General features: G+C 46.2%; 1 protein-coding gene across 2 annotated transcripts in view; it reads left to right on the top strand.

Moving 5' to 3' along the window:
- EIF1AD (eukaryotic translation initiation factor 1A domain containing) overlaps positions 1–26,317 on the top strand; it is a 346,850-nt gene that overhangs the window by 63,542 nt on the left and 256,991 nt on the right. For both annotated transcript variants that reach the window (XM_086938293.1, XM_086938294.1), the window contains one exon: positions 1,311–1,476. In XM_086938293.1, the coding sequence (XP_086794419.1) occupies positions 1,390–1,476 (87 nt within the window). In that variant the 5' untranslated portion in view covers positions 1,311–1,389. The remainder of the gene's footprint in view (positions 1–1,310; positions 1,477–26,317) is intronic.

The raw sequence follows: 26,317 nt of genomic DNA, 5'->3' as shown, positions 1-26,317 counted from the left end.
GATTTCCACTGGCCCCAGCGTGGAATCTTAATATTGTCCTTACCAGGCTAATGGGTCCACCATTCGAGCCTTTACATAAATGTGAAGTACATTTTCTCACTTGGAAACTAGCTTTCTTCATTGCTATCAAATCAGTCAGGAGAGTGAGTGAGCTTCAGGCATTAATCGTTGAAGAACCATTTTTACAAGTACACCTAAATAAAGTGGTTCTTCGTACTAATCCTAAATTCTTACTTAATGTAGTTTCTGCCTTCCACATCTGTTAAGTTGCCTGTGTTCTTTCCTCAACCAGATTCTGTGGCAGAAAGTGCTTACACACTTTGGATGTAAAGAGAGCATTGATGTATTACATAGAAAGAACAAAATCCTTTAGTAACAATAAATAACTCTTTGTGGCTTTTGCTCCACCACACAAAGTAAATCCCATTTCTAAATCCGGTATTGCACGATGGATAGTTAAATGTATTCAGATATGTTACGCAAATGCTAAAAGAACTTTACCAATTCCCCCTAGTGCGCATTCCACTCGCAAACTGGGGGCTTCTATGGCTTTCTTAGGAAATATTCCCATAGATGATATATGTAAGGCTGCAACATGGTCTACACCACACACATTCACAAAATACTATTGTGTAGATGTATTCGCCAGACAACAAGCTAATGTGGGCCAGGCAGTTTTACGCACACTATTTCAAACTAGTGCAACAGATACAGGTTAGCCACTACTTTGGGAGATTACTGCTGTATAGTCTATGCATAGCATGTGTTCTACAGCTCACATGCCGCAAACGGAAAATGCTACTTACCTAGTATGCATCTGTTCTTGGCATGTAGAGCTGTAGGGTCGCATGCGTCCGCCAACCTCCCCGGTTACCTGTATCTGTTCCAGTACTTTCTTACTTGGATAACTACACATGAACATCTCTAGTCTACTCTTACTTACTCCATTCTCACCCTCTGCGGGAAAACAATCTAACAATGGAGTCGATACCCATGCGCACTATCACCAAAAGGAGGAGTCAGTCGAGAATAGTTTTCGTGGAATGCTGTGCATGGGGAAATTAAAAATGAGAGGAATCCACTGGCAGATACTGCATCCATCAGAAAAAGCGTTACCGAAGGTAAGTAACTTGTTCGTTTAAACCTAAAACCAGATAGTCTGGATATAGTGTAGTACTGTTGGTGATGCTTATGTGGGAGATGGCCCTTTCCTCAGAGCGAATGAGGTGCATAAGAACACGTGAATGAAAATGTCCTGTAAATCGATAACTTTAACAATGAGTTTTCGCCTTTATTATTGTTGTTGACAGGTTCTACACTGGGGTGTCTGCGTCTTAATAGGACCTACAAGCAACACCTCACCAAGGAAAGTGAAGCTGATGCAGCAGCATGTCACAAGCTACCAAACGAAAACATGTAGTGAAGGAGGTGATGGAAGACTTTGTTCTTCCTACTGAACAGCAACAGATCGTTCGGGTGAGTCCAGATGATATTGCAACTACATTACTGAGGCTTTCTGCACCCGCCTTTTAACTCATTTGATATTGACACAACTCCTCCAGGGAAAGTAAAACGTTTGGGCAATACCAGTGTGGCATAAACATGATGCTTGTAAGTAATTGTGGCATGACCACTAAGAGCTGGAGACTCTGTAGGTTCTGCACTGCTGCAGTTATAAGAGATACAGTCTGGCCAGCGCTCAATACATATTTGTAGCTAGATATCTGTTTGTTCTATGGTGTCGCGGTAGAGCATTGATAAAGTACTCCACAGGTGTAAGTGCCTGGTGTGGTCTTGTTAGATATGTTGACCTCTACCCTTACGGTGCAATAAAAGGAGTAGATGTTTAAAATAGGGTATATGGTCTTCAATAATTCTCTATGTTGGCTAAAGTGTATGCAATCAGGGATTCCAGTATGTACAAATCTCTTCTATGCTGCTTCAACCCTAATTAATTGAGCTACCTATGACCCATTCTCCCCCCCCCACCCCCCCCCCCCCAGTACTTCTCAACAAATCTCTGTTGTATGACCAGAGAGTTAAAAATGTTATTAAAAATGCAAAGAAACTGTTAGATCCAGGGCTGCAGCTTCTGAGTGTAGGAACTTGCTCTGTATATACTATACCAAAGTGAGTTATAGTGTGCACAGAGTCCAGTGGATCTCCAAAAGTGAAATGAAATGAAATGAAAATATATTTATTGAGCGCGATTGCTGCCCGTGGGCGTCCAAGCGCTGAGTTGAGGCGGAAATGACAGGGAGGAGGAATTTAGAGCACAAAGGATTCAGCAAACAATAGTGTCTTCAGGTTTTTCCGGAATAGGAGCTGGTTTGGGTTGGACCGGAGTGAGAGGGGGAGGGCATTCCAGAGCTTGGCGGTATTCAAAGAGAACAACCTTCCGCCAGACCTGGCTCTCTTCACTCTGGGAACAACAGCGAGGAAAGCCTCCATCGACCGAAGGTTCCTGTTTGGGTGGTAGGGGATAACAAGGTCGTTGTTAATGGCTGGGCCCGTTTTCCAGAAGGCGTGATGCGCCATGCATAGTGCCTTAAATGCCACCCTCTGCCTCACTGGCAGCCAGTGGAGACTCTTCAGAGCAGGTCTGGCTGACTGGGTTCGCGGGATCTGCAGCAGGGTACGTGCTGCGCAGTTTTGTACAACCTGCAGTTTCCGGAGGGTCATCTCGGGTGCCCCAACATATAGGGCATTGTTTGAGTCCAAACGGGACTGGATGAGGCCTTGTACCGCCACCTTTTTGGCCTCTAAAGGCAGAAGCGGGAGGATCTTCTTCAGGATTCTGAGAAGGCCAAAGCATGTGGCGGACAACTTAGTGGCCTGGGTGGAGAAGGACAATTTGTTGTCCAGCCACACTCCTAGGCTTTTAACGGGGGGGGGGGGGGGAAGAACAGTTTGCGGGGCCACAAGTAGGTGAAAGGCACTGGTGAGGCTGGGCCTAGGAGCATGAGCTCCGTTTTTTCTCCGTTCAGCTTAAGGGAGGAGTTGGTCATCCACCCCTTGACGTCCTCGAAGCATTTTAGCAGATCTACCGGGGATTGCCTGTTGTTCCCAGTGGCCAGCGAAACCACTAGCTGAGTGTCGTCGGCGTACGACACGATTTTGATGCCGTACGGTTCGACGACACCCGCCAGCGGCCTCATGTACACGTTAAACAACACAGGGCTCAGGGAAGAGCCCTGCGGTACTCCGCAGCTAAGAGGTTTCCTAGAGGACACTGTCTCGCCGTCAAAGATCTGAAAGGATCTCTCAGACAGAAAGGAATCAAACCACCTTTATGCGTCACCTGAAACTCCGATGTCATAGAGACGGTCCAGCAAGGTGGTATGGCTGACCGTATCGAAGGCGGCACTTAAGTCAAGGAGGATCACTGCCACTGATCCCCCCCCGATCCAGTACCCTTCGAGACTCTTCGGTGACCGCTAATAAGGCGGTTTCAGTGCCATGCTTCGGTCTGAAGCCTGTCTGGGATGTGTGTAGCAGAGAGTGGTTCTCTAGGAACTGTACCAGCTGGGCATTTATACACTTCTCTAGGACCTTGCTAGCCCAAGGGAGAAGTGAGATGGGGCGGTAGCTGGAGTGATCATCGGGGTCTAGGCTGGGTTTCTTCAACAGCGCCCGCACCATGGCTTGCTTCCAAGCTATGGGAACTGAGCTTGCGGATATGGATGAGTTTAGAAGTTCCAGCATTACAGGCAGGGTGGCTTTGCTTGCCTGCATCAGGACTTCTGGAGGAGCAGGATCACATGGAGAGCCCGACTTAACTTGGCGTGCCACGTTGGCTAGGGTGTCAAGGTCCATAGGAGGGAAGTGCTCAAGGGAAGGCTGTTCTGGGTGAAGAGGCGATCGGGGGGGGGTGGTGGGACAATCGCATCCCGATTTGTGGCTACCGTTGGGAATGTAGAGTAGATTTTTAGTACTTTGTTATGAAAAAAATCCGCAAGCTCATTGCATTGGTCCTGGGTTTTATTCGGCGGGGATGCAGTGTTGGCACTGGTACATTGCTTTATTATATGGAAAATTTCCTTCGGCTTTGATTTAGCTTCAAGAATTTTAATTGAGTAGTAGGTTGCCTGAGCCGTCCTAATCCCTTCTCTGTATGCTTTAATCGCCTCTTTGTAGGAAGCCTTTTTATCTGGGAGGAAGTCTAATCGCCAGGCTCTTTCTCGTTGCCTGCCAAGGCGTTTTAGTTCTCTTAGGGAATCGGAGAACCAGGGAGCTGATTTCTGCATTTTCTTTGAGGAGGATCTGCGAAGAGGGAGGATCGAGTCTAGCGAGTGCGTGATCCAACCTACATAGTTTCCATTTGCCACATTGGGGTCTGGGCAGGGTGGCGGACGGGTAGAGTCCAGGTTGTGTAACCAGGGGTCCAAGGGTAGCTTTGTCCAATTCCTCCTAGTAGTGACTTGGGGAGGTAGCTGAGGTGCTTTTTGTGTAACCCAGGTAAACGAACCCAAAAAATGGTCCGACCATGGGAGGGGGATGGGTTGGTCAACCGTCAGATCGAAGCAGTTGCTAAATATAGGGTCCAGTAAATTGCCCTTTTCATGGGTCGGGGCTAACACCAGCTGGGACAGTTGAAGAGCTCCGAGGTCTTCTATTAACTCCTTAGCAATATGGTCTGAAGGGGAGTTAAAATGGAAATTAAGGTCCCCTAGGACCGTATGGTTAGCAGAGGCCAGAATTCTTTCCGCTATAATCTCTGGAAGAGACCTATGGAACATTTTTGCTGGCTCGGGGGGGGCGGTAAATCAAGGTGCCGGAAAAAGAGCTGTTTGCATTAAACTCTATGCAGAATGCTATACTCTCGCACTCAGGGATAGTTTCTGTTGATGTACGGCATCGGTACTGAGTCTTCAGTATGATCGCCAGACCTCCGCCTCTCCCTTCCGGTCTGTCCAATCTGAAGATATGGTAACCTATGGGTAAGGCTAAAACCACATCTGGCTCAGATTGAGCAGTGAGCCACGTCTCTGTCAGAAAAACCGCGTCTGGCTTTTGCTCCTCGAGCAGCATGGCAATCTGAGTGCTATGTTTGGGTAGAGAGCGACAGTTTAACACAAACATACGGTATGTTTGTGCCGGGGGCGACGTGGAGATGTTGCGGAAGGAGTGTTTGCAGGCCGGACATTGGGCGGGTAGCTCTGTAGGAGCATAGATGTGGGTGCACTGGGCAACGGCTCTACTACCTATGCTGTGTAAGACCGCCGAGTTATATGTCCTGTCCTGGATAGTGTGGGAGCCAGGATTTGTGGTCCCTGGCCCCGTCTGGTTGCGGACGGGTGCAGACGGGCTTGCCTTGGGCGCGCCTTCGGCGCGCAATCGTCGCGCCCGCTGCGCTCGTCCGCTGCGCTTCCTGTATATGCACATATTTAACCCAGAGGGGGGTGTGGCCTAAAGTGGGCGTGGTCAGCGTGCACGCCTGGTCTGATGGCGGCCGCTGGGAATGATGAGAAGCGCAGATCCTGGCGGTGGTGCAGGGTTATGAACACAGAGTAAGTGACACCACGCAATTTGTAAAATAAGCTTAGTTTTAAAAGTTTTCAACACAGTTCTACAAATACAATAGTACCTCCAGCACCCGGCTTTCCGCCTCAGGAGCTGGGTAGGGAGATGTACAGAGGCGCTAGTGATCAGCGCTTTTGTAGAGCGATCGGAGGGCGTGGCCTAAAGTGGGCGTGGTCAGCGTGCACGCCTGGTCTGATGGCGGCCGCTGGGAATGATGAGAAGCGCAGATCCTGGCGGTGGTGCAGGGTTATGAACACAGAGTAAGTGACACCACGCAATTTGTAAAATAAGCTTAGTTTTAAAAGTTTTCAACACAGTTCTACAAATACAATAGTACCTCCAGCACCCGGCTTTCCGCCTCAGGAGCTGGGTAGGGAGATGTACAGAGGCGCTAGTGATCAGCGCTTTTGTAGAGCGATCGGGGGCGTGGCCTAAAGTGGGCGTGGTCAGCGTGCACGCCTGGTCTGATGGCGGCCGCTGGGAATGATGAGAAGCGCGACAGCGTTAAGATCGGCTGTGCGCTGAAGTGATAGCAGATCCTGGCGGTGGTGCAGGGTTATGAACACAGAGTAAGTGACACCACGCAATTTGTAAAATAAGCTTAGTTTTAAAAGTTTCCAACACAGTTCTACAAATACAATAGTACCTCCAGCACCCGGCTTTCCGCCTCAGGAGCTGGGTAGGGAGATGTACAGAGGCGCTAGTGATCAGCGCTTTTGTAGAGCGATCAGGGGCGTGGCCTAAAGTGGGCGTGGTCAGCGTGCACGCCTGGTCTGATGGCGGCCGCTGGGAATGATGAGAAGCGCGACAGCGTTAAGATCGGCTGTGCGCTGAAGTGATAGCAGATCCTGGCGGTGGTGCAGGGTTATGAACACAGAGTAAGTGACACCACGCAATTTGTAAAATAAGCTTAGTTTTAAAAGTTTTCAACACAGTTCTACAAATACAATAGTACCTCCAGCACCCGGCTTTCCGCCTCAGGAGCTGGGTAGGGAAAAGTAGACAGGGTAAAGTTAGATCTCTATTTGTGGTAGTGTGGCCGAGCAATAAAGCAGTATCAGAGGACAGTGTTAAGCATTTGTTGTACACACTTAGTCAGCAAATTAATTCACCCACTCAAAGACTGAACTTCAGACCAATTGTTTTTTTATAAAAATATTCTTTTAGTTATTTTATTTTTTAGAACCAAGAAAGCCTGGCACAGGTAAGTGATAAGTACTTTGCAGTAAATATACAGTTATAATACAGTTTGGATTTTTAGTAGTATATGCACTTTGTTTTTACTTACAGGATGGTTTCAGAGAAATGCAATAGTTTGAAAATAACATACATGGACTTGAATGGACTTTTCAGTAAAATTACAGGTAATTTACTTTTGAGATTACTCTTCTTACATCAAAGTAGTATACCTGGACACTACTCTGGGACGTTTCCTGCAAACAGGTAAGTAAAATCGTTTTTGTTAGTGCAGTTTTAAAGAATTTCTTTAGGTTTTCAAACTCCACACTTGGAAACTTTTTCAAGAAAAACAGTCAATGTTCTCCTATGGAGGAAAATAGTGTTGTCGGTTTTAAGGTAAGTATTTGGTGTTGGGATTTGAGGTTCTGGAGGGTAGACTCTGGGGTCTATCTCTGTAGTTGCAGCAGGGGCTGTGTGTCAGTGGGAGTACAGTAGTTTTCGGTGGGTGGGCTCTGAATCTCCTTGGCCATCTGACTCCTGCCTCCCGGAGAGCCCCCCCCCTTAGTGGAGGATGACTTACCGAGACCCCTGTGTCCCTGATTCTGCCCTCCCCCCCCCCCCCCCCCCCCCCCCCCCTTATGTACAACTGCCTAGGAGGACAAACACTCGTTGGTGTGCTACTGCCACTACTGTTAGTTATTGCATTATTGTTTGGAGGGGTTTATTCTTTAAATTCATGCATTGTTTGCTCCCTATCCCATTACGGCATGATATTCTCGCACTACTATGCACCTGCGCTGCGCCAGTTGTGATTTTATTGCATATGGTTGGGGTTTCCCAAGACTGCCTAATGAAGAGAGCCATGGTCTACAACATTGGATCACCAGAATGTATTCTTCTTGTATAATGCTGGCTGTATCAGGTTATAATGTACTGCCTGTTGTGCTACTGCTTACTGTATGTTCCATTCTGAGGTATTTTACACTGTGCAATTACTGAATTAATACAAGTTTAAAAACAAAAACAAACGTACTTTTAAGACTATGGCTGTTGTTAACTGACTGTCTGTGATCCCGATGTGAGCAGAAATGCAAATTTCCACCCAATCTGTTTTATGAGAAATGTCGCAAGACTGTACCCTCACAGACATATATTGGCCAATCAAAACCCAGTGGAATATGTCCGCTCAAAAGTGTTCAGAATATGGTAAAACATCCAGTAAGCGATGCAGTTTCTGAACAAGTTCCTCATAGTCAAATCATCTGTAATGGTAATTCTGGGTGCAGTTTTATTGTTTCAGTATTACAGCGGATCTCGTAATGCTGGCCTTAGTGCAGTACTGGGGTACTGAACTTACATTGAAATGCCCCCAAAAAGTCCCTGGTGCCATATTGCATAAACTTTGCACTGAGCAATAAAAAGTTACTTCTGTCACTTGCAGCTGACAGCGGAAAAACATGTAAAATACACCTGATATATTTAATCAGTTTCTCTCAATACAGGTCAATGTAACATGACCATGTGAGAGAGACTTACTATTCTTATCGAATATTTATTCAATGTGCAAAAGTCGGGGTCTTTCCCTCAAGGATATGCAGGATGGCCTTAGAGTGGAGATATCATTCAGGATCTCATTAAGAAACCCTGCTACAGCTGACTGGACTCTAGAGAGAACCCACAAACAAGCATTTGTAGTACAATAGGTCTCGCAGTTACTCGAGTTTAAGCAATTGGCATTGTAAATGACAATGTCTTTTATTTATGTTTTTAAAACCAAAACAAAAATAAAAGGCATTTTTATTTGCAATGTCAATCGCTCCAACTCGCATAAATGCGAGACCTATTGCATTGCAAATGCTTGTTTCAGATGCAGGTGGTAAAGGACTTCTTACAGGGGTTGAAGAAAGTCTATCCCCCTGTTCGAAACCCTTCTCCTCCGTGGGAGTTGAACCTGGTGTTATCAAAGTTGATGGGCTTTCCTTTTGAGCCATTCCACAGAGCTTCTTTGCAGCATTTGTCTTGTTAGGCCGCTTTTCTGGTAGCCATTACATCTGCGCGCAGAGTAAGCGAGATCCAAGTACTGTGTACCAATAAGCCTTACACTGTTTTCCACCATAACAGAGTAGTCTTGAGGGCGCATCCTTCTTTTCTCCCTAAGGTGGTGTCTGATTTCCATATCACTCAGTCCATTTCCCTGCCATCTTTTTTCTCTAATCCAGCGACCCCGGCTGAGCGGTCGCTTCATTCCTTAGACCTTAAGAGGGTGCTGAAGTTCTACCTGGAAAGTACCAAGGGCATTAGGAAGACAGATCAATTATTAGTCAATTATGGCGCCATGAGAACAGGCTTCACAGCCGCTAAGAGATCCATTTCGAGATGGATTGTGTCCTGCATTACCTTAGATTACCAGCTGGCGAAAAGGCCTTTACCTCCTAAGGCACATTCCACTAGGGGGAAAGCAGCCACAGTTGCTTTCTTACATGACGTCCCAATGTCCAAGATTTGCAAGGCTGCCACCTGGAAATCAGTTCATACCCTTACGAGGCACTACTGCCTAGAATCTGATTCCAGGGCTGATGCTCAAGTAGGCCAAGCCTCCTTGAGGAATCTCACATAGATTGAATGGGTTTGCTTATATTGAGCCGCACATCACAAAGTTATGCCAATTATAATAAGAAGATCAATTTATACCAGAAAGCAACTATGGCTAGGGGGCTCATAAGGTATATGACACCTACCCACCAAAGTGTCATTCAGTCCCAGAATTCGAATGAACCCAGGTCACATATATATACACAAAACACCTGAGCACCCCAATATCATTATTTCCAAAATCAGTTATATGAGTAGTTTCCAAAACAATCAGTAATGTCTCAGCGCCCTATAAATTCTTGATCCAGAGATTTTTAAAAAGGAAAAGTAAATAGTCCAAACAGATCTTCTTGGGATGAAGTCTGTTTTTAATTTCCACTGTTCACAAGAAGAAAACAGCAGCCGACGCGCGGTTTTGTCCACAGGGCTTTCTCAAGGCTCGTTACTTATTTCTCCAAACGTCTGTGATCATGAAAATTCTCTTAGATGCATTACTCTTCGCGGGTGGAAAGTATCCCGGATATTTGAGAAGAATTTTTTATGCAAATTGTTGTTGCAGGTTAGCGCTCCTATTTTTCACTCATCAATATGATAGTTGTGGCCCCAATATGTGAGTACCTGTCCTCTTTCGAGTTTCACATTCAATCCTAAGGTCCAATTCCATCCATTAAATAATTTTAGGTTCCATTTGAATCTTGATAAATCCAAAAGTGCGCTTTTCAAATCATGAGAGCACTAAGCGTGGCACCCACTCGTACTCCTTGCTCGCATACGAGCAAGGAGTACGAGTGGGCGCCACGGGCCTGAAACGCGTTGTGCTGTTGTTGTCTCACCTGCACATTAAAACTTAACCCGAAGTCAGATCCTGTGGTCCGTCTCTCTCTTTGTGCTTCACCGATCCTGGGTGATTGGAAGTAGCGTCTGTGGAGACACTCGGAGCATATATATATATATTGGTTAAACACGCTCGCTTCTTGTCACGAAAGTAGACGGCACTCTGAGCTGTGATTTAAAGATGATTTATTGGCAGACCCCCCTGCCCCCAAGACAAAAAAAAATTATATATATATATATATATATATATATATATATATATATATATATATATATATATATATATATATATATTTTATTTTTTTTCAAATATTTATATAGTTATATATATGTGGGGCACATATAATATGATGCTTCCGGGGTCCCGCGCATGGGCGGGAATATTCTAATGCTTATGACTATTCTAATGCTTATGACTTTGATGAGGATACCCCTGGAAGAGAACTAGGATTACAGGTAAGTAACTAATCCATCATGCCACCTCCAAAAGTGTCAGGCTTTAAGAAATGTTACTGTCATAAGCAGATGTTCATCATGGACCGCCACAAAGGCTGACTGTGGTACCTGGGAAAAGAATGACAAAAAGACTTGTGAGAAATTCTGCTGCATGCTTGCCAACTCTATCAGAGAATGAGAAAGAAGCTCTTTAAGGTGATGGCCTGCGTAGATTGTCACGATCAGCAAACCTCCATATTTCAATTCAAGCAATGGTCCTATTGTCCTGCAGGTAGGCGCTCCCAAAGTGGTCCCTCAAAAGTTAAGCAAACCTGCAAATAGCATTAGAAACACTGCATTCTGTATCAGTCTTGAGACTCATGTACAACATAGACAGCAGTTCTCTTTTCAGGCCTTTCTGTGGAAGTTGAGGCTTCAACTTGTACAGCAGAGCCAATTCCTTTTTTTTTCGTGATAAGGGCAGGATCTTTCACTGTAGTAAAAATCAAAACGTCAAATCGATATGGATTCTTAAAGTGAGTTCCAGTGACACATTCATCATTAACTTCTTAGCACACCACAAGCAGCTGAATGTTTCACCTATGCTTACAAAATCCGCCTGAAACACAAAACATAATTTAACAAAATACTGAATCCAATTCAGTATAAGATTGCATTCAATCCTGTGTTTGCAATCATCATCTGATGGAAAGTTATTAATTTTTTCATTAATAATAATATTATAATTATTATTAGTACAGATAAAATGGCAATAGGTTGTGTGCCTTAAAACATGTTTTCAACTACCTCAGTAAACAAATTAGGTACTTGTCCCAGTGTATTATGGAAAATATTGACAAAACCTGACAGAACTGCTCCCAAATGCCTTCTGAGTCCTTTAGTGCCTGAAGGTCGGCTCTGAAGCCTTTATTCTGATGGATACATCGACCTTTGGCACGTCTCCGCATGCGACTTTGCTTGATATTATCGAAGCCATAAGAAGCCTTCGTTGGCATGCTGACGTCAGTTCCCTTTTTTCTGCGCTTTTGAAGCATAATACTTTTTTTTCTAGGATCTCCATAGAGTAGGAGTCTTGCAACATTTGTTTCCAGGAAATAGCAACGTTGTTGCAGGGGACGAATGTCTCCTCTGTGGAAGTCTGGACTCAAGCCTTGCAGGGAATGTGAGGGTCAAAGGCGATCACAGATCCTCACAATCACTGTCTTTGGTGTTTAACTTCAGACCAAATTGACAATGCCTGTTCTTCTTGTCAAAAGATGTACCCCAAGCCATTGAAGGAGAGGAAGATTAAGCTCTTTAGTCGTAGCACCCCTCCCCCCCCATGTTAGGTTCTGCTTATGTTTGTTTGATATAAAATCATATGCAACCTTGGAATCTGTTCACTATCTTGCCCTATATTGTTGTGCATATTAATTGTCTGAGCACTGCGTCATCTGCACTAATTTAGATACATACTGAATTGTATATTGTCCTGATGCTAAAGATATGAAAATCGTCATGCAAGAAATTGTGTCCTGTATCCTTTTTCAATAACATTAGGATACAAGTTACTAATTTTGTTTGCAAAGTTTCAAAACAAGTAGAGGTATTGGTGAAAAAGTCCCACAGGGCATATATTTGACTTATTACACATACTCTGCTTCTCATGGGCATTCGGGGAAATCCTTGTGTTGTATACATATGTTCTTTAAAAAGCACTTCAAAATCGACGTGGCTTATATTCCTTCCACCATTATGTGCAGTAATGGGACAATAATACACTTGGCGCACAGAACACCTACCAAGTTCTGACAGTGGATAAAGGTGTCACGTAGGCCATAATCAAGTCCATAATTCCCTCCGGTAGAGGAACAAAAATTTCAAGGCTGATTGTCTAGTGAATTAGTGGTCCATGAAAGGTAGGTATCCATGCATTGCTATTGAATGGTTTACCTTACGGTAGCTTCACCTCAGTCAATTTCCCAATACTACACTTTTATATGGTACAACATAAATCAAGTAGGAAAACACATGGCTTGCTGAGATGGACATGGGACAATAATCATACCTCTCCTGCATCTTTCCTCGCTTAGAGCAGACTCTACAACGGTGACATGGTTGAGTCTTTTTGCTGTTTCAGGAATGCGATCGGCAAAATGTCAATCCTGCAGCCTTGTCATGTTTTCCAGAGCATGTGAAGTAGAGGCTGCACCTTTTGTGTCAGCAAGACTTTCATTGACGGTCAACTGAAAGTCAAGACTTGTCTTCCAAATGTGAGTTTTACAACTTATTGTGTGGCTGAAGAACCTGGATTTCTTAGCAACTCATACCATATACTTGTTGTAATCAAATATAGAGTTGGGCTTGTGAACTTCGGCCATCTGACCCCAAACCGTGATGAGGGACGTGGTGCTCTTATTATGAATTCTAGTGAGAACAAAAAAAAAAGTATCTTTCCAGATAAAGATGCCGGTTCTACAAAGACGCTAAAAAAGATTTTCTTTTTTTTAAAGACACAGTTTTATTTCACCTTGCCACATACCCAATGTAATTGCCTGTATGAAAGTAATTTCCCGAAACCAAAAATCTACCTTTGTTTTAAAGAGGCACTTTCAAATAGTAGGTCTGCAACTTTGTGCACAGGCGTGCTTCTTGTGAAAACACTGTTGACTAAATGACGATGCAAGAAAAGGCAAATGATGCGGCACAGTGTGACAATTTTTTAAATAATATTACTTCATTTTTTGTGATTTATAAACTATGATACTGCGAGAGCAAAGATTTTACCTCAATAGCACCAGTATAGCAACCAAATATATAAATAAAAAAACTGAATGATGACAAGCCAACCATTGTGCAGGGCCTTGCACTGCATGTGAACACATTCCACTACTTTTGAAGTCACTTTTTACATGCAGATTTTACATGGATGATCGAAAATGTGGCTTTTGGTTTATAAATGTGTATTCTTCCTGGGGGCATAAATGCTCCCCCAGGGGAAAAAACACATTTCTAAAAATAAAGATAAAAATGCCACGTAAGCTATAATCTCTTAATAATTTGCAGATTTATATGTAACAAAACATATGTCAGAGGGACCCCTCAATATATATATTTTTTTAACGTGTGGTCCCATTGGGAATGCCACCTGCCCAAGGGTGGGGATTTATATTGCCCGACACCCGAACCAAGTGGATTTCCATAGGGTACAAGAAGATATAATGTCTGTTTTGTCCCACGGACAACTAGACATTAAAATCACGCAGCAAAGAGATGAGCTGAGACACTTTAGTATTTACAGCTAATCAAGGTTGCTTAAACAAATCTCATAACCATTGGACATCTGCAAAGGCCTGTGATTGGAGGACTGGCCCAAGGCCCATGTTGGTGGAGGAAGACATGAGCCCGATTCCATGACAAACATTTTCATTTCAATTGGTAAATAAAGCATGAGGGTAGCCTCTCTGTAGTACTATTGGCCAGAGGTAGCAGCATGATTCAGGAACAACAATTTCTTTCTGTGTGTCTCCAGAGTTACGCTTGTGGGCCTCAGTGGCCATTTAGTGGCTGGAAGTTTCTTTCCCTCCTCCTCCAGAGTTGAACTTATTTGAAGAGGAGAAGCCCCACAGACGCGTGCACCCATTGTGAGAAGTCACTAGGGTGAACGTGCGAGTAGTGTCTGTGGCTCGGGGACTATCTGTGAATGTGTGCATGAATCCAAGGAATATGGGGTGGCTCTCAAGTAACAAAAACCTTCATATAAAACTGATAGGCCACTCATGCCCCTTGATGCCTCCTTTAATTAGGATTAGATTTTTCCAGACTTGGTGATGGCAGACTGTACTACTCTGCACCACTTGTGGTATTCAGGAGAGTAGCCAGGCGAGGGGGCTTCTGTGCAGGCCCGCCACTGCTGTGAACAAAAGTGTCTTTCGCAGCTTAAGTCCGCACAATACATCATTGCAATTCTGATATATTATTTGTTTTCTAATGCAATCAAACAAATATTGATTACTCCAGTATTGGAACTTTCTCATAGATTCACATGCTTGAATCCTTCCCTGTTGTTGAGATGGGAGTCCCCGGTATATTTAAAAGAAATGTCCTATTAGACATAGAACATAAGGCCTTAGGCCTTAAAATCTTTGTAACATATCACTGTCCTTTAGTAAAAACTTAGAACTAGCCAATCAGTAGAAGCCACCTTGTAGAACCTTCCTGAGAGAGGCTCCAGTCCCTCAGATTTTCTACTGCATGCTGTGCTAAGGGAGTCTACACTGAGCTCTGCTCAGTTTGGTTCGATTCCACATTTTGGAGTATTTTCATTCACTCAGTCTTACTACCAACTCAGTAGATCTGTTTTAAGGTGAGTTAAACTGACGTAACCATGTCAGATACACCTAAAACCGGTATTTTCAGAGCCTGTGGTACTTGCAGGAAGAAAAGACTTCATATTGATGATAAGCACAAGAACTGCCTATACTGCTTGTATCCTTACCACAAATCTAAGGAGTGCAAGTTATGTCAGACTTTTTCTACAAAGATTCTTAAAGATAATGAAGGAAGGCTTCTTTTGTGGCTTCAGAGGCTTAAAAACAGGGACACGTGGTCTCTGTTGAGGTGAGTGTTACTTCTTCTAAATCTTCCTCAAAAACGACCTTTAGATGACACTTCCGGTTCATCGTTGCAGCCTCCTAAAAAAGCATTAAAAAAGTAACCTGTGGGGGCGTGGCCCGGCAAGATGGCCAAGCAGACATGATCTGCATCGGCTCCCGGTCCGCGCGCTGTCTGGTGTGTTTATTTGCCAGCATTTACTCACGGAAACATCCTCTCGGCACCTCCACGAGCGGCAGAATATGTGAGGCACCGGCAGCGGGGTTTTGTCGGCTCTTCAAGGGCTCGGGGAGCCCCACGCGCCGATTCTACCGTCAGAAGTGGCACTGGGGACAAAATGGCAGCCAGAGATCAGCGCTGTGCGGCGGCAGCCTAATGCCGCTCGGCGGAGGAAGAGACAGCAGCGGAGGATTACTGCCGACACCGGAGCAACGGGGGTAATGGAGGTGAGCTCCGGTGCAGCTGTGGCGGCATAGATCATTGCCAGAGGCTTTGAGGTGGTAGACTCTCGCCTTACCTCAAAATGGCGGCCGCGAGGACCCCAGGCCTGAGGGTGAAGTTCCTTGAATGCTGCGGTGGGCCCGAGTTGAGCTGCCCCCCCGGGGTCCTAACACGGCGGTGATTTGTGAAACAAAGAACTACCAGCGGAGCCGTCCCCTCAGGTCAGCCTATATCGCGTGGGGAAGGCGCAGTGGCGGTTGGGTGGTCTGATGTCTGCGCTACCGACCCTGGGACGTCGCCATTTGCTGCTGCTCTACGCGGGAGGACCCTGGTCTCTCTGAGCCTCTTGAGAACTAGAGCTGTGGCTTCCTAGCGGTGCCAGCTGCCACATTGCCCTGAAGCAATCACCCGACCAGACGACCTGTTCATCGGTGAGTGGCGTGGAGGCTTCCACTGAGCCCTGGAGTAGGACTGGGCACTGGAGTGGCCTTTCGCTCTTTTCCCCCCTTGTATCTACATTAAGCTTGGGAGGGGTGACCCGGCGAGATCGGGTGTCCCCACCCCCCCCCCCCCCCCCCACCCCTTATGCCGCCGAAGAAGGGCACGAACAAGGGGACCGACAAGGTATCAAATATTTTCACCACAACCGATAATCGTCCAGCTCTCAGGGAAGACACCGACAAGGCGAACATGGCCCTCACGAAAGCTGAATTGGGTTCTATGTTAAAAGACTTCAAATCCGAGCTGCGCACTGAACTATGCCAAGACATCAAGTCCTCTATGGACCAACTCTGAGCGGATTTATCAGACCGACTGGCCTGTTTGCAGCAAGATGTAGACTCAGTAGGCACGAGAGTTCTGGACTTGGAGGCGCAACACCACGAGAATAAGCAACTAGCTGGGGAGTGCCGTGACGATATCCAAACCCTCAAGGAACAACTGCAGCAGACGCAACTTAAGGCCGAGGATCTTGAAAACCGTGCAAGGCGGGAGAACATTCGGATTAAAGACCTTGAAGAAGGCGCAGAGGGCCCGGACATCGAGGCATTCGTGGAGGGTCTATTTACAGAAATCCTAAGCCCCCAGAAACTTAAGATCAAATTGGACAGGGTGCATAGGGTGGGTCCCCTGCTTAAGGGTGATCGGAAGCGGCCTCGCGATGTGCTGGCAAAGGTCCACTCCAATAACATCAAAGAGGCGCTTCTGCAGGCGACCAGGTCGAAGGACTCCATCTTCTTCCAAAACTTTTCTTGCGCTATCTTCCAGGATGTTGCCCCCGCCACGTTGGCACACAGGCAGACGCTGAGGCCTATCCCTACCATGCTCCAAGAGGATGGTATCAGATATCGTTGGACATATCCTTCTGGTCTTAGCTTTGAGTTCCGCAATAAGAGGCAACACATCACCGATCTGAAGGTTGGCCTGAGCCTCTTTGGCCTCCCGTCAGAGGAAGGGGGGCCTTCTTCTGAGGCGTCTAGTGACTCCTCCCAAGGTGCTACATCCACTTCGACTTGGGTGCCGAGCTCGAGAAGAGGAAGAAGCTGATTTCGGTCAAAGGGGATTCCGCAGATGTGAGTGCACTGGGCCCCATGGAGGGGCCCCCATTACGCCTCGAGCCCTCGCACCCAGGGCTAGGAGATTCTAGGAGTTCCAGAGCTACGGCGAAGGTGAGGCTGTATACTTCCCGTGCAGGAGCAGCATACCCCTCGGACTGACTTCTTCCTTTCTTTTTGGGGGTTTTAACTTGAGGGGTCTGAACCTACTGTTGCACATTCCAAGCTGTCGCCTGTCCAGTTATCTTTCGGTAGAGGCCTTAGGTTTGCCCTTGCCTGCTTGGGGAAGGATAGATTGGCCTACACCTAGAGTGTGCATGTTTGTTAGAGTCAGACTCATTGAATACTGATCCATAATATGGCTGATAATTGTTGTGTGCAATTGAGCTGCTTTATTACCAAGATGATAATCTCATGAGAACAAGCCACGATGGGGTGCGGACTGGGTCCCATTGTCCCCCCTGGTCCATGTGGAGGCGTATTCGCCCTGCAATGCAACCGAGCACTGGTTCTTGTTTAATGGTTTGCTTTCTTCATTTTTGGGTTTCTGTAGGGTTGGGGAGGGGTTTGGGGGGGGAAGTGGTGGCGGTATTTCTATGTTTTTTTTTTTTCCAGAATGATTTGGTTATGGCGATCTGTGACTGTGAATCAGATGCAGGGCGAAGGGGGGAGGAGCAGTAAGGGTGTCTATTCACTGTGGAAGAGGGGAGAGACCTGTAGGCGTCCTCAGGGTCCAGTGGGACACTCTGGGGAGGGCGACGTCATTGGGGGTAGCCCGGCAGGTACTTTCGGGGAGGGGAGTGACTCTGGGCTTCCCAGGGCGCAGAGAATTAGTTTCCACTTCTGATGCCGATCACTATTGGGACTTGGAACGTCAAAGGGCTGAATTCTCCCCAGAAATGCCAAAAACTTTGGAAGTATGTCATGGACCACCATCTGGACATAGTTGCCCTACAAGAGACCCACTTAGTTAAGACAGAGGACGGCCGTCTCAAGCACAAACAGTTTCCACTCATTTATCGGTCCTCTGCCTCCACGAAACAAAGAGGGGTCGCTCTTATGTTTCGTTCGGCCCTGCAATTTCAACCCTTGGGGGTCCAGAGCGATAAAGACGGACAATGGGTCATGGTCAAGGGCCACCTGCGAGGAAGAGTGTGTACTTTTGTAGTGGTGTACGCTCCTAACACTGGTCAGACTGGGTTCCTCCACACTCTCCTGGGGAAAACTACAGATTTTGCAGAAGGGGCAATATTTCTTTTGGGTGACTTTAACTTGGTTTGGCAAAAGGACATTGACAGCACTCACCCACAAAGATCAGACATGGGCTCTTTTTCCCAAGACTCACAACAACAGATTCGGGATATGGGCCTTCTAGATTCATGGAGGGTTCTGTACCCCCAATCCAGGGATTACACGTTCTTCTCCCACGTCCATCTGTCCTACTCACGCTTGGACTGCATTTTTCTTAGTCGGTCACTTCAGGGTGATCTTCGTGAGGCCAAGATTTTCCCACTGTCCGTCTCAGATCATAGCTTGTTCTCTATTTGTCTTAACTGGGGTGTGGGGAGACGAGCTACACCTAGGTGGTACTTCCCGGCATCACTGACTCGTGACAAAACTTCTCTGGATAAGCTGAGGGGAGCCATTACAGACTTCTTCTCTATCAATGAGCCGGAGGACACATCAGTTTACACCACATGGGACGCCTTCAAGGCGTTCTTTATAGGACAGTGTTTAGCCCTCAATGCTGCTCTTAACAAACAGCGGAGCCGGGAGAGGGAACTTCTAGAGGAGGAGCTATCCACTCTGGAGAAAGCCCTCAAGACGAACCCCACTAGACAGATACAACGTAGCCTGACGGCAGTTCGGGGTAAGCTGCGGGCGCTTTATAACAACAGGGCGGAATACACTCCGCTGAAATTGAGGCATTTATCCTACTCGCAAGGTAATAAAGTGGGTAAACATCCGGCCCGGCAATTACGAGACAAAAGAGAGAGAATATATAGGGGGGATTCAGGATAATTTGGGTGAAACTACGCACAGGGATGAACTCAAGGCAGAGCTCTTTGGTGCGTTTTATGAGAACCTGTATTCAGGGGACTCTCTGGATCCGACTCAGCAACGTGACTACCTTAGGACCCTGTCACTGCCCCAAGTTTCTACAGAATAGAACGCACTGCTTTCGGCTCCTATCATTAGGGAGGAGGTGATGACCGCTATTAAGGCTCTGAAACCCAACAAGGCTCCTGGGTCGGACGGGTATACTGCTATGTTCTATAAGACTTTCTCCTCTGATCTCAGCCCGTTTTTAGCATGCTTGTTTAATCGGATGGCCGAAGATGGAGAGACCTCTGGGACTATGGCGGAGGCCACGATTTCAATTATACCGAAACCTGGGAAGGACCTTAGTAGATGTGCCTCTTACAGGTCCATTGCCCTCCTGAATCTGGATGCAAAGCTGTACAATTCCATAATCGCGAAAAGGCTTAGTGATGTAATGTCAGCGCTCATTCATCCAGACCAATCTGGATTTATTAAAGGTCGCCAGACCCATGACAACACTAGGCGTATAGTGCACCTAATTGAGAAGGCCAATAAGTTTAAAATCCCGGCGGTGCTGGTGGGGCTCGATGCCGAAAAGGCATTTGATAGGGTGGATTGGGGCTTTTTATTTCTGCACTGACAGCATTCGGCTTCTCCCCTAAATTCTTATCCATGATCCGTGCTAACTATCTTTCCCCTCGTTCTAGGGTCGTGGTAAACGGGTGCCAATCCTCCTTCTTTAACTACTCGAGGGGAACTAGGCAGGGTTACCCCCTCTCGCCTCTACTTTTCGCCTTGAGCATAGAACCTTTGGCGCTGGCGATCAGTGCTAACTCTGATATCCGGGGACTGCCCTTTACAGGTGAGACACATAAAATCACCCTCTTTGCGGACGATGTCCATCTATCCCTCTCTGAACCGGCCATCTCCCTCCCGGAAGTGCAATTAGAATTAGAGCGCTTTGAAGCAGTGGCGGGCATTAAAACCAACTTAGATAAGTCATACATACTCAATCTCACTCTCCCCAACTCTGAAGTGCTTGGTCTTAAGGCACTCACACCTCTTCCATGGGCGGGAACCTCACTTCAATACCTGGGGGTACATCTGACACCTACGCTGGGGAAATTGTACTCAGCTAATTTCCCCCCTATATTGACACGGATCCAGGCTGATCTTGCTCGATGGAAACCCATGTTCATATCATGGCTGGGTCGGATCCACGCCATCAAGATGTCCCTTCTACCTAAACTGTTGTATCTACCTAAACTGTTGTATCTATTTCAAGCCCTTCCTATTGTACTAGACGGGGAGTTTTTTTGTCGGGTGAAGACCATGATTCTACGCCTTATCTGTCAGGGGGGACGGGCGCGTATTTCCTTTTCTATTCTGCTCCGGCACAGAAAGGAGGGTGGGGTGGGGCTCCCTGACATCCACTTATATTATAAGGCAGCACAGCTTTGGGTGTTGGTGGAGTGGACGCAGTAAGAATCGGAAAAGCATTGGCTCCATATGGATCGTAGTGTTGCGGGGAGTGTAGTGTAGTTCCTATATTCCCAATAGGCTCTGCGCATTGGAATAACATAAACGGTAGTTTAGACGTAGGACTGAGGTCTACTAGGTCTCTACTGAATATGTTAGACTTAATTAGGTATGCCAGCTAGCTCAGAGGTCACTAGAAACTTTCTCGAATGAACAGGAAGGAGTTAACTTTCCTGATTAGACAAGAAGGGATTAGTTTCTGACAACCGCATAAACATGACAACTTTGCTCCCTCCAGAATAAGGAGTATATCTCCAGAGTCTTGTGAAAACAATAGATAGCTATTTCACTCAGTCAATCGTGCATGCTTAGTTTCACCAGAGTGCAGAGAAATAGAGAGACCGGCGTTTTCAATAAAAGTGATTATTTATTGAGCAGTCTTCTTTCTCATGCAAGAGAAATTAATTGCCACAATTGCAATACTTGTCATAAAGTAAAGTGCGTACAGTAAAAGGAGTATTATGAAATGATACTGTAAAAACATTTATATGGTTTCTGAGCCATATGATACTTAAAACGGATAAAATATATACAATACATACAATGATAAAAGTTGACTAAACCTACTCAACTGGTGCTTCTAAAATACGCCTACCCCAGTGTACCTAACCTAAGCCTAGTACGTGGGAAGGAGTAAGTGAGTTGCAGTTTAAGTTAAGTTCGTTTTTGCCAAGAATTTGAATCAAGAATTCTCTAAGGATCTAATCTGCTCCGCACCTTGGTTTCAGGACTCTTATCTCCCAGCAACCCGCAAGGGTGACTGGAAACACTGGAGCTGGATTTCTCGGCAGGAGAAAAGACAGCGTCTCTCTCAGTGCGTCAAATGGGAGGGTCGGCTTCCATCGAAACTCGCATCAGCAGGGCTTTGGGTAAGTAGATAGCCGCTCTGCTCCAAACCACTGTGTGTTTGCTTAAGGCAAATGCTTGTATATTTATACCTGGATGGTGCCGTGTTTGACGTAAGGTTGGACATAAGACGTCACTAAGAACTGGCAGTTCTTTCAGGACTCTCAGGAGTTCTAGGACAAATCAAAACAAAAGCAGGGGGAATTCCCTGGCTGCTGGAGGCTTGGTTTGTGTTAAGAACGTGTTGTACTTTCTAGGAGTCTAGGGAAGTATCCTTGCCGTATTTGGACTGCATTGGCTATGACTCAATATGGGTATGATTCTTATGCCTTTATAAGGATATGATTTGTTATAACCACATAAGGGCATGAATCGGGAATATTTAATTAGGGTCCTAGATACGTTCACAACAGGAGGACCATCTGGGACTTGATCTGGAGGCCTAAGTGCGATAGACCTCGGAATGTGTATATCAGCTCACCCACTCGCACAACCTTGAGCGTATGGGACTCGTTGTCCAGGGACGACAGGTGACGACCTTCCCCTCCCCATTCATGCCAATCCACTTCAATCCTGCTTTTCCCCCGGCTTTGAGGGAGGCCCCCTTTGCGGCATGGAGGGAAGGAGGGTGCCTTGCATTAACACACCTCTTCCACAACTTCGACCCACTCACTTTCGACAACTGTAAGCGGGATTATGGGGTGGGAGATGCTGAGAGGTACCACCATGCACAACTACTCCACTGGGCACTTACCCCTCCGGTGCGGGATGCAGCTACACGTCCCCTCACGAAATTCGAGGCCTTCCTCACGAAGACCTCCTCGATGAAGGGTGTCATCTCCTTCCTCTACGGGTTTTTGCTATCCACGGCAATCACACCCCGGCCCCGTTACATGTCCATGTCAGAGGGGATTCTCCAGCAAGACATTACAGACGAGGAGTGGTCACGTTTATGGTCGGACATCTCCAGGTTTAACCACTCCATAGAACTTAGAGAAGCCAACATGAAAACCATGATTGACTGGTACCTGCATCCGGCCAAGCTCCGACAGATTTTCCCCGGTACCTCCAATAGGTGTTGGAGAGGCTATGGGTTCTTAGGGGACTTCCAGCATATCTAGTGGGACTGCCCCAATATTCGCCCCTTCTGGGAGGAAATTTTAGCCCATACTAAAGAAATGCTAGGTTATCCCATCCCCACATCTATGGCCACTACCCTTCTGGGACTACTAGACCCACCTTTTAACACCAGACTAAAGCGGATAAAAAGATTATGTGGCTTAGTATTGGGGCGGCCAAACTCACCTTAGCGGCAGCGTGGAAGAGGAAGGAGGCCCCGACCATCTCCCTTTGGCATTCCCGCTTATGGAAACTGTTGAGTTTAGAACGTATGGCTGATATCTTTCGAGATGACTTTAAAAACTTTGAGTTTAGGTGGGGCCCTCTGGTCTCCTTCCTTTCAAAAGGCCTTCCTTCAGCAGTTTGCCCCGCTAGTGTTAGGGCCCTTCACCTCAACCAGCTCTGAAACCACGGAACTATAGATGTTTGATCCCTAGACCTGCGCATTGCCGCCAACACTGGGGGTGTGTGTGGAAGGGGGGGTTTATTTCGGATTAATGCTGTTATGTTCTTCTATTTTCTTTTTGTTTAACAACAATTCTCATGAGAAGCAATACACGGGAAAGGGCTCCACTCCTGTGCTTCGGACTGAGGCGGATGCCGTCTTCTCATGGACAATACAAGTCATTCTCACTGACGACTGGAGCATGGTCGTCCGAGTACTGATACTTACCTTCTTCAAATGGAAGGTCGCTGGGCAAGCCCCATTCTGATTAGAAGCTTTAACCCTTAGAGGGCTGTCTTGTAATCCTGGGGTCATAATTTAGGCGGGGTTCTTGGCCTATTCTGGTCTCTTGCTCTTTGGCTTTGATATGATGCTCCTCCCTGCGTGGGAAGTTGTGCGGGATTGTCGCATGTTACTTGTTAAAACAATAAACATATCTTTGAAAAAAGAAAAAAACATATCTGATTCCCTTCAGAAGCAGGCTGGATCTGTCAGCAAAGCTTCCCACGACGAAAAGAAGATTTTATCTACTAAAAAGCCAGCTTCAGATTCTGATGAGGATGAAGGTTATGGTCATCAATATTACCATCCACAACAACAATATCAACAACAGGAAATGATGTACCTACCTTCAAGTCTGATGGCAGACCTACAGTTTATGCTAGCAGACTATAAGAGGAGATTTCTGCCAGAGCAGAGTATCCCACAGGCTCCTCCTGCTTCTCCACCTTCCTTTCCACAGACGCAGGTTCGCTCCCCTCTTCTCCAACAGTCTCCTATGGTTCAGCCTTCTCCTCAAGTTGCTCCTGTGCAACAGTTGTCATCCTCTGACGAGGAAGTAGAGAGAAGGAGGAGAGATTCATCAGGATGAATGGGTTTCTTACATTACTCCCACTCCAGCATCTCCATCTCTCCCACAAGTGGATTCACCTCCGGAAGATAATGGGGGTTTCCACAATCTTTTGGAGAGAGGGACAAAGCGTTTTGATTTACCGATGCCTGTGTATCAGCAGGACGGTTTACTGTATGATTTTCGGTATGGTCTATGCCTATTATTGATTATATTTGGAAAGAGGGACTGAGAATAATGCCCAATCCAGCAACTGTTCACTCGTGTTGCCTAGACTGAACAAAAAATATAAAGCTACAGATGACGCTCCCGCTTGCTTAATAGGTCATCCACCTGATTCGGTGATCTCGCAAGCAGCACAGCGACAATCTAAGAATCCTTCAGCTCTCCTGACTGCTGCTCCTGAAAAAGAAGGCTTGACTATGTCAGCCTTGACCGTACAACCCGCCAATTCTCTGGCTTTATTGGCCCATTTTAGTAGGCAGATGTGGTTGGATTTGGCACCATTCTGGACCAATTTCCACCAGATGACAAGGAGAAAACTAAGAGAATTCTTCTTGAAGACGTGCGGACCGCCTCTGAAGTGACAGACTGTGCTATGGATGTGGCGTCCATTGGTTTCCAGCAGCTATCGCGAGCGGCCGTCTTGAGGTGTCAAGGCTGGCTTAAAGCCACTTGATTCAGGCCTGTAGTACATACGAAGATTCTTGACCTACCTTATAATGGAGAAAAATTATTTGGCAGACACGTTGACGAAGCTTTACAAGCTATCAAAAAAGACACCGATACGGCTAGGTCTTTAGGTACCTTACAGAACAGAAAGATGCCTTTTCGTGGCTCCCGAGGAAGAGGTTACCAACAGGTATCCAATAGGTCATACAGAGCAGGATACCAACAATCTCGCTATTCAGCATATTCTTCCACCGCTCCACAATACAGGACCCAGTTTAATAACCGTCAGCCAACTGTGGCGCCAGGGTAAGGAGACTGATCACCGCCAATGATCTCTCCCAGCTGTCGGCCTCTATTCCACCTATTCCATCCTCGATGGACGGGAAAATATCCAGTTATTTTCAGCAGTGGCAAGACATAACATCAGACCAATGGATCCTAAACCTAATCCAATTCGGCCATTCTTTGGAATTTACAAAGATCCCTGCTACAACTTCTCTTCTGCCCCAACTTCTCTTCTGCCCCGCTTCCAAAAGCACCTACATCTCTTAAAGATGGAAGTTACCAACATGTTGCAGAAAGGAGCAATAGAAAGAGTTTCCCTCAACCAAAGAGGAAGTGGTTTTTACTCCTGTTTCTTATTGATCCGAAAGAAGCTAAAGCAGAAGAGACCGATATTGAACTTACAGAACTTTAAACAAATTCCTCAAAAAACAATGGTTCCGCATGATCACTACCAATTCGTTGTCCTACCTTTCCGGCTAAAATCTGCTACCCGCATTTTCACGAAGTGCCTAGCGCCAGTCGCAGCGTATTTAAGGCAACAACATCATCACATTTTGCCTACCTAGACGACTGGCTTCTCAAGGCCCCCACTTAAGAAGCAGCAAAGACATCCACCAAACCCTGTCTGCAACTATTCAAGAAATTAGGCTTAACTAAAAATGTAGAAAAATCGATTCTAGAACGGTCCTGTCAATTTGTGTTTCTAGGTGCTGTCCTGGACACCACGGAACACAAGGCGTACCCCTCTCTGGAGACACAACAAAGGTTAATATCCTTGGCAAAACGGGTCCAAAAAAGGTTTCTTTCCGTACGCCTTTTCAATTCTCTCCTAGGAATGATGTCTTCTTGTATCTCCCTCATACCTCATTGTCGTCTCCACATGCGTTCTCTTCAGGAAGCTTTAAAAAAACAATGGGTGCAGATAGAGGGCTCATTCCACGACCTGATCAGGATCACTCTTCCTATGATGGTGGTTTTGGACTGGTGGACGCAACCTCACCAATTATCACAGGGTCTGCCATTCCTGTTGCAGGCTGTTCCTTTCGTGATTACAACAGATTCATCTTTAGAGGACTGGGGAGCTTTTCTTCAAGACTTGCAGGTTAGCCGAAGATGGCCGACTTCCCACCGAGATCTTCACTTCAATCTTCTCCAGTTAGGAGCAGTTTTTCCTGTGCTCCAAGTGTTCCTGCCAAGAATACAAAATGCATCGGTGCTTGTCAGGACGGACAACACCACGACAATGCACTTACTCAACAAACAAGGAGGAACAAGATCTCTCCTGCTCTCTCAGGAAGCCCAACTTGTCTGGCGCTTGGCGATTTGTTACAAAGTGCCTATATCAGC

The sequence above is a fragment of the Lissotriton vulgaris genome, chromosome 9 (assembly GCF_964263255.1).
Source record: "Lissotriton vulgaris chromosome 9, aLisVul1.2, whole genome shotgun sequence".
Taxonomy (NCBI): domain Eukaryota; kingdom Metazoa; phylum Chordata; class Amphibia; order Caudata; family Salamandridae; genus Lissotriton; species Lissotriton vulgaris.
Note: the sequence above shows the minus strand (reverse complement) of the source record. Positions and strands in the feature narration are given on the sequence as shown.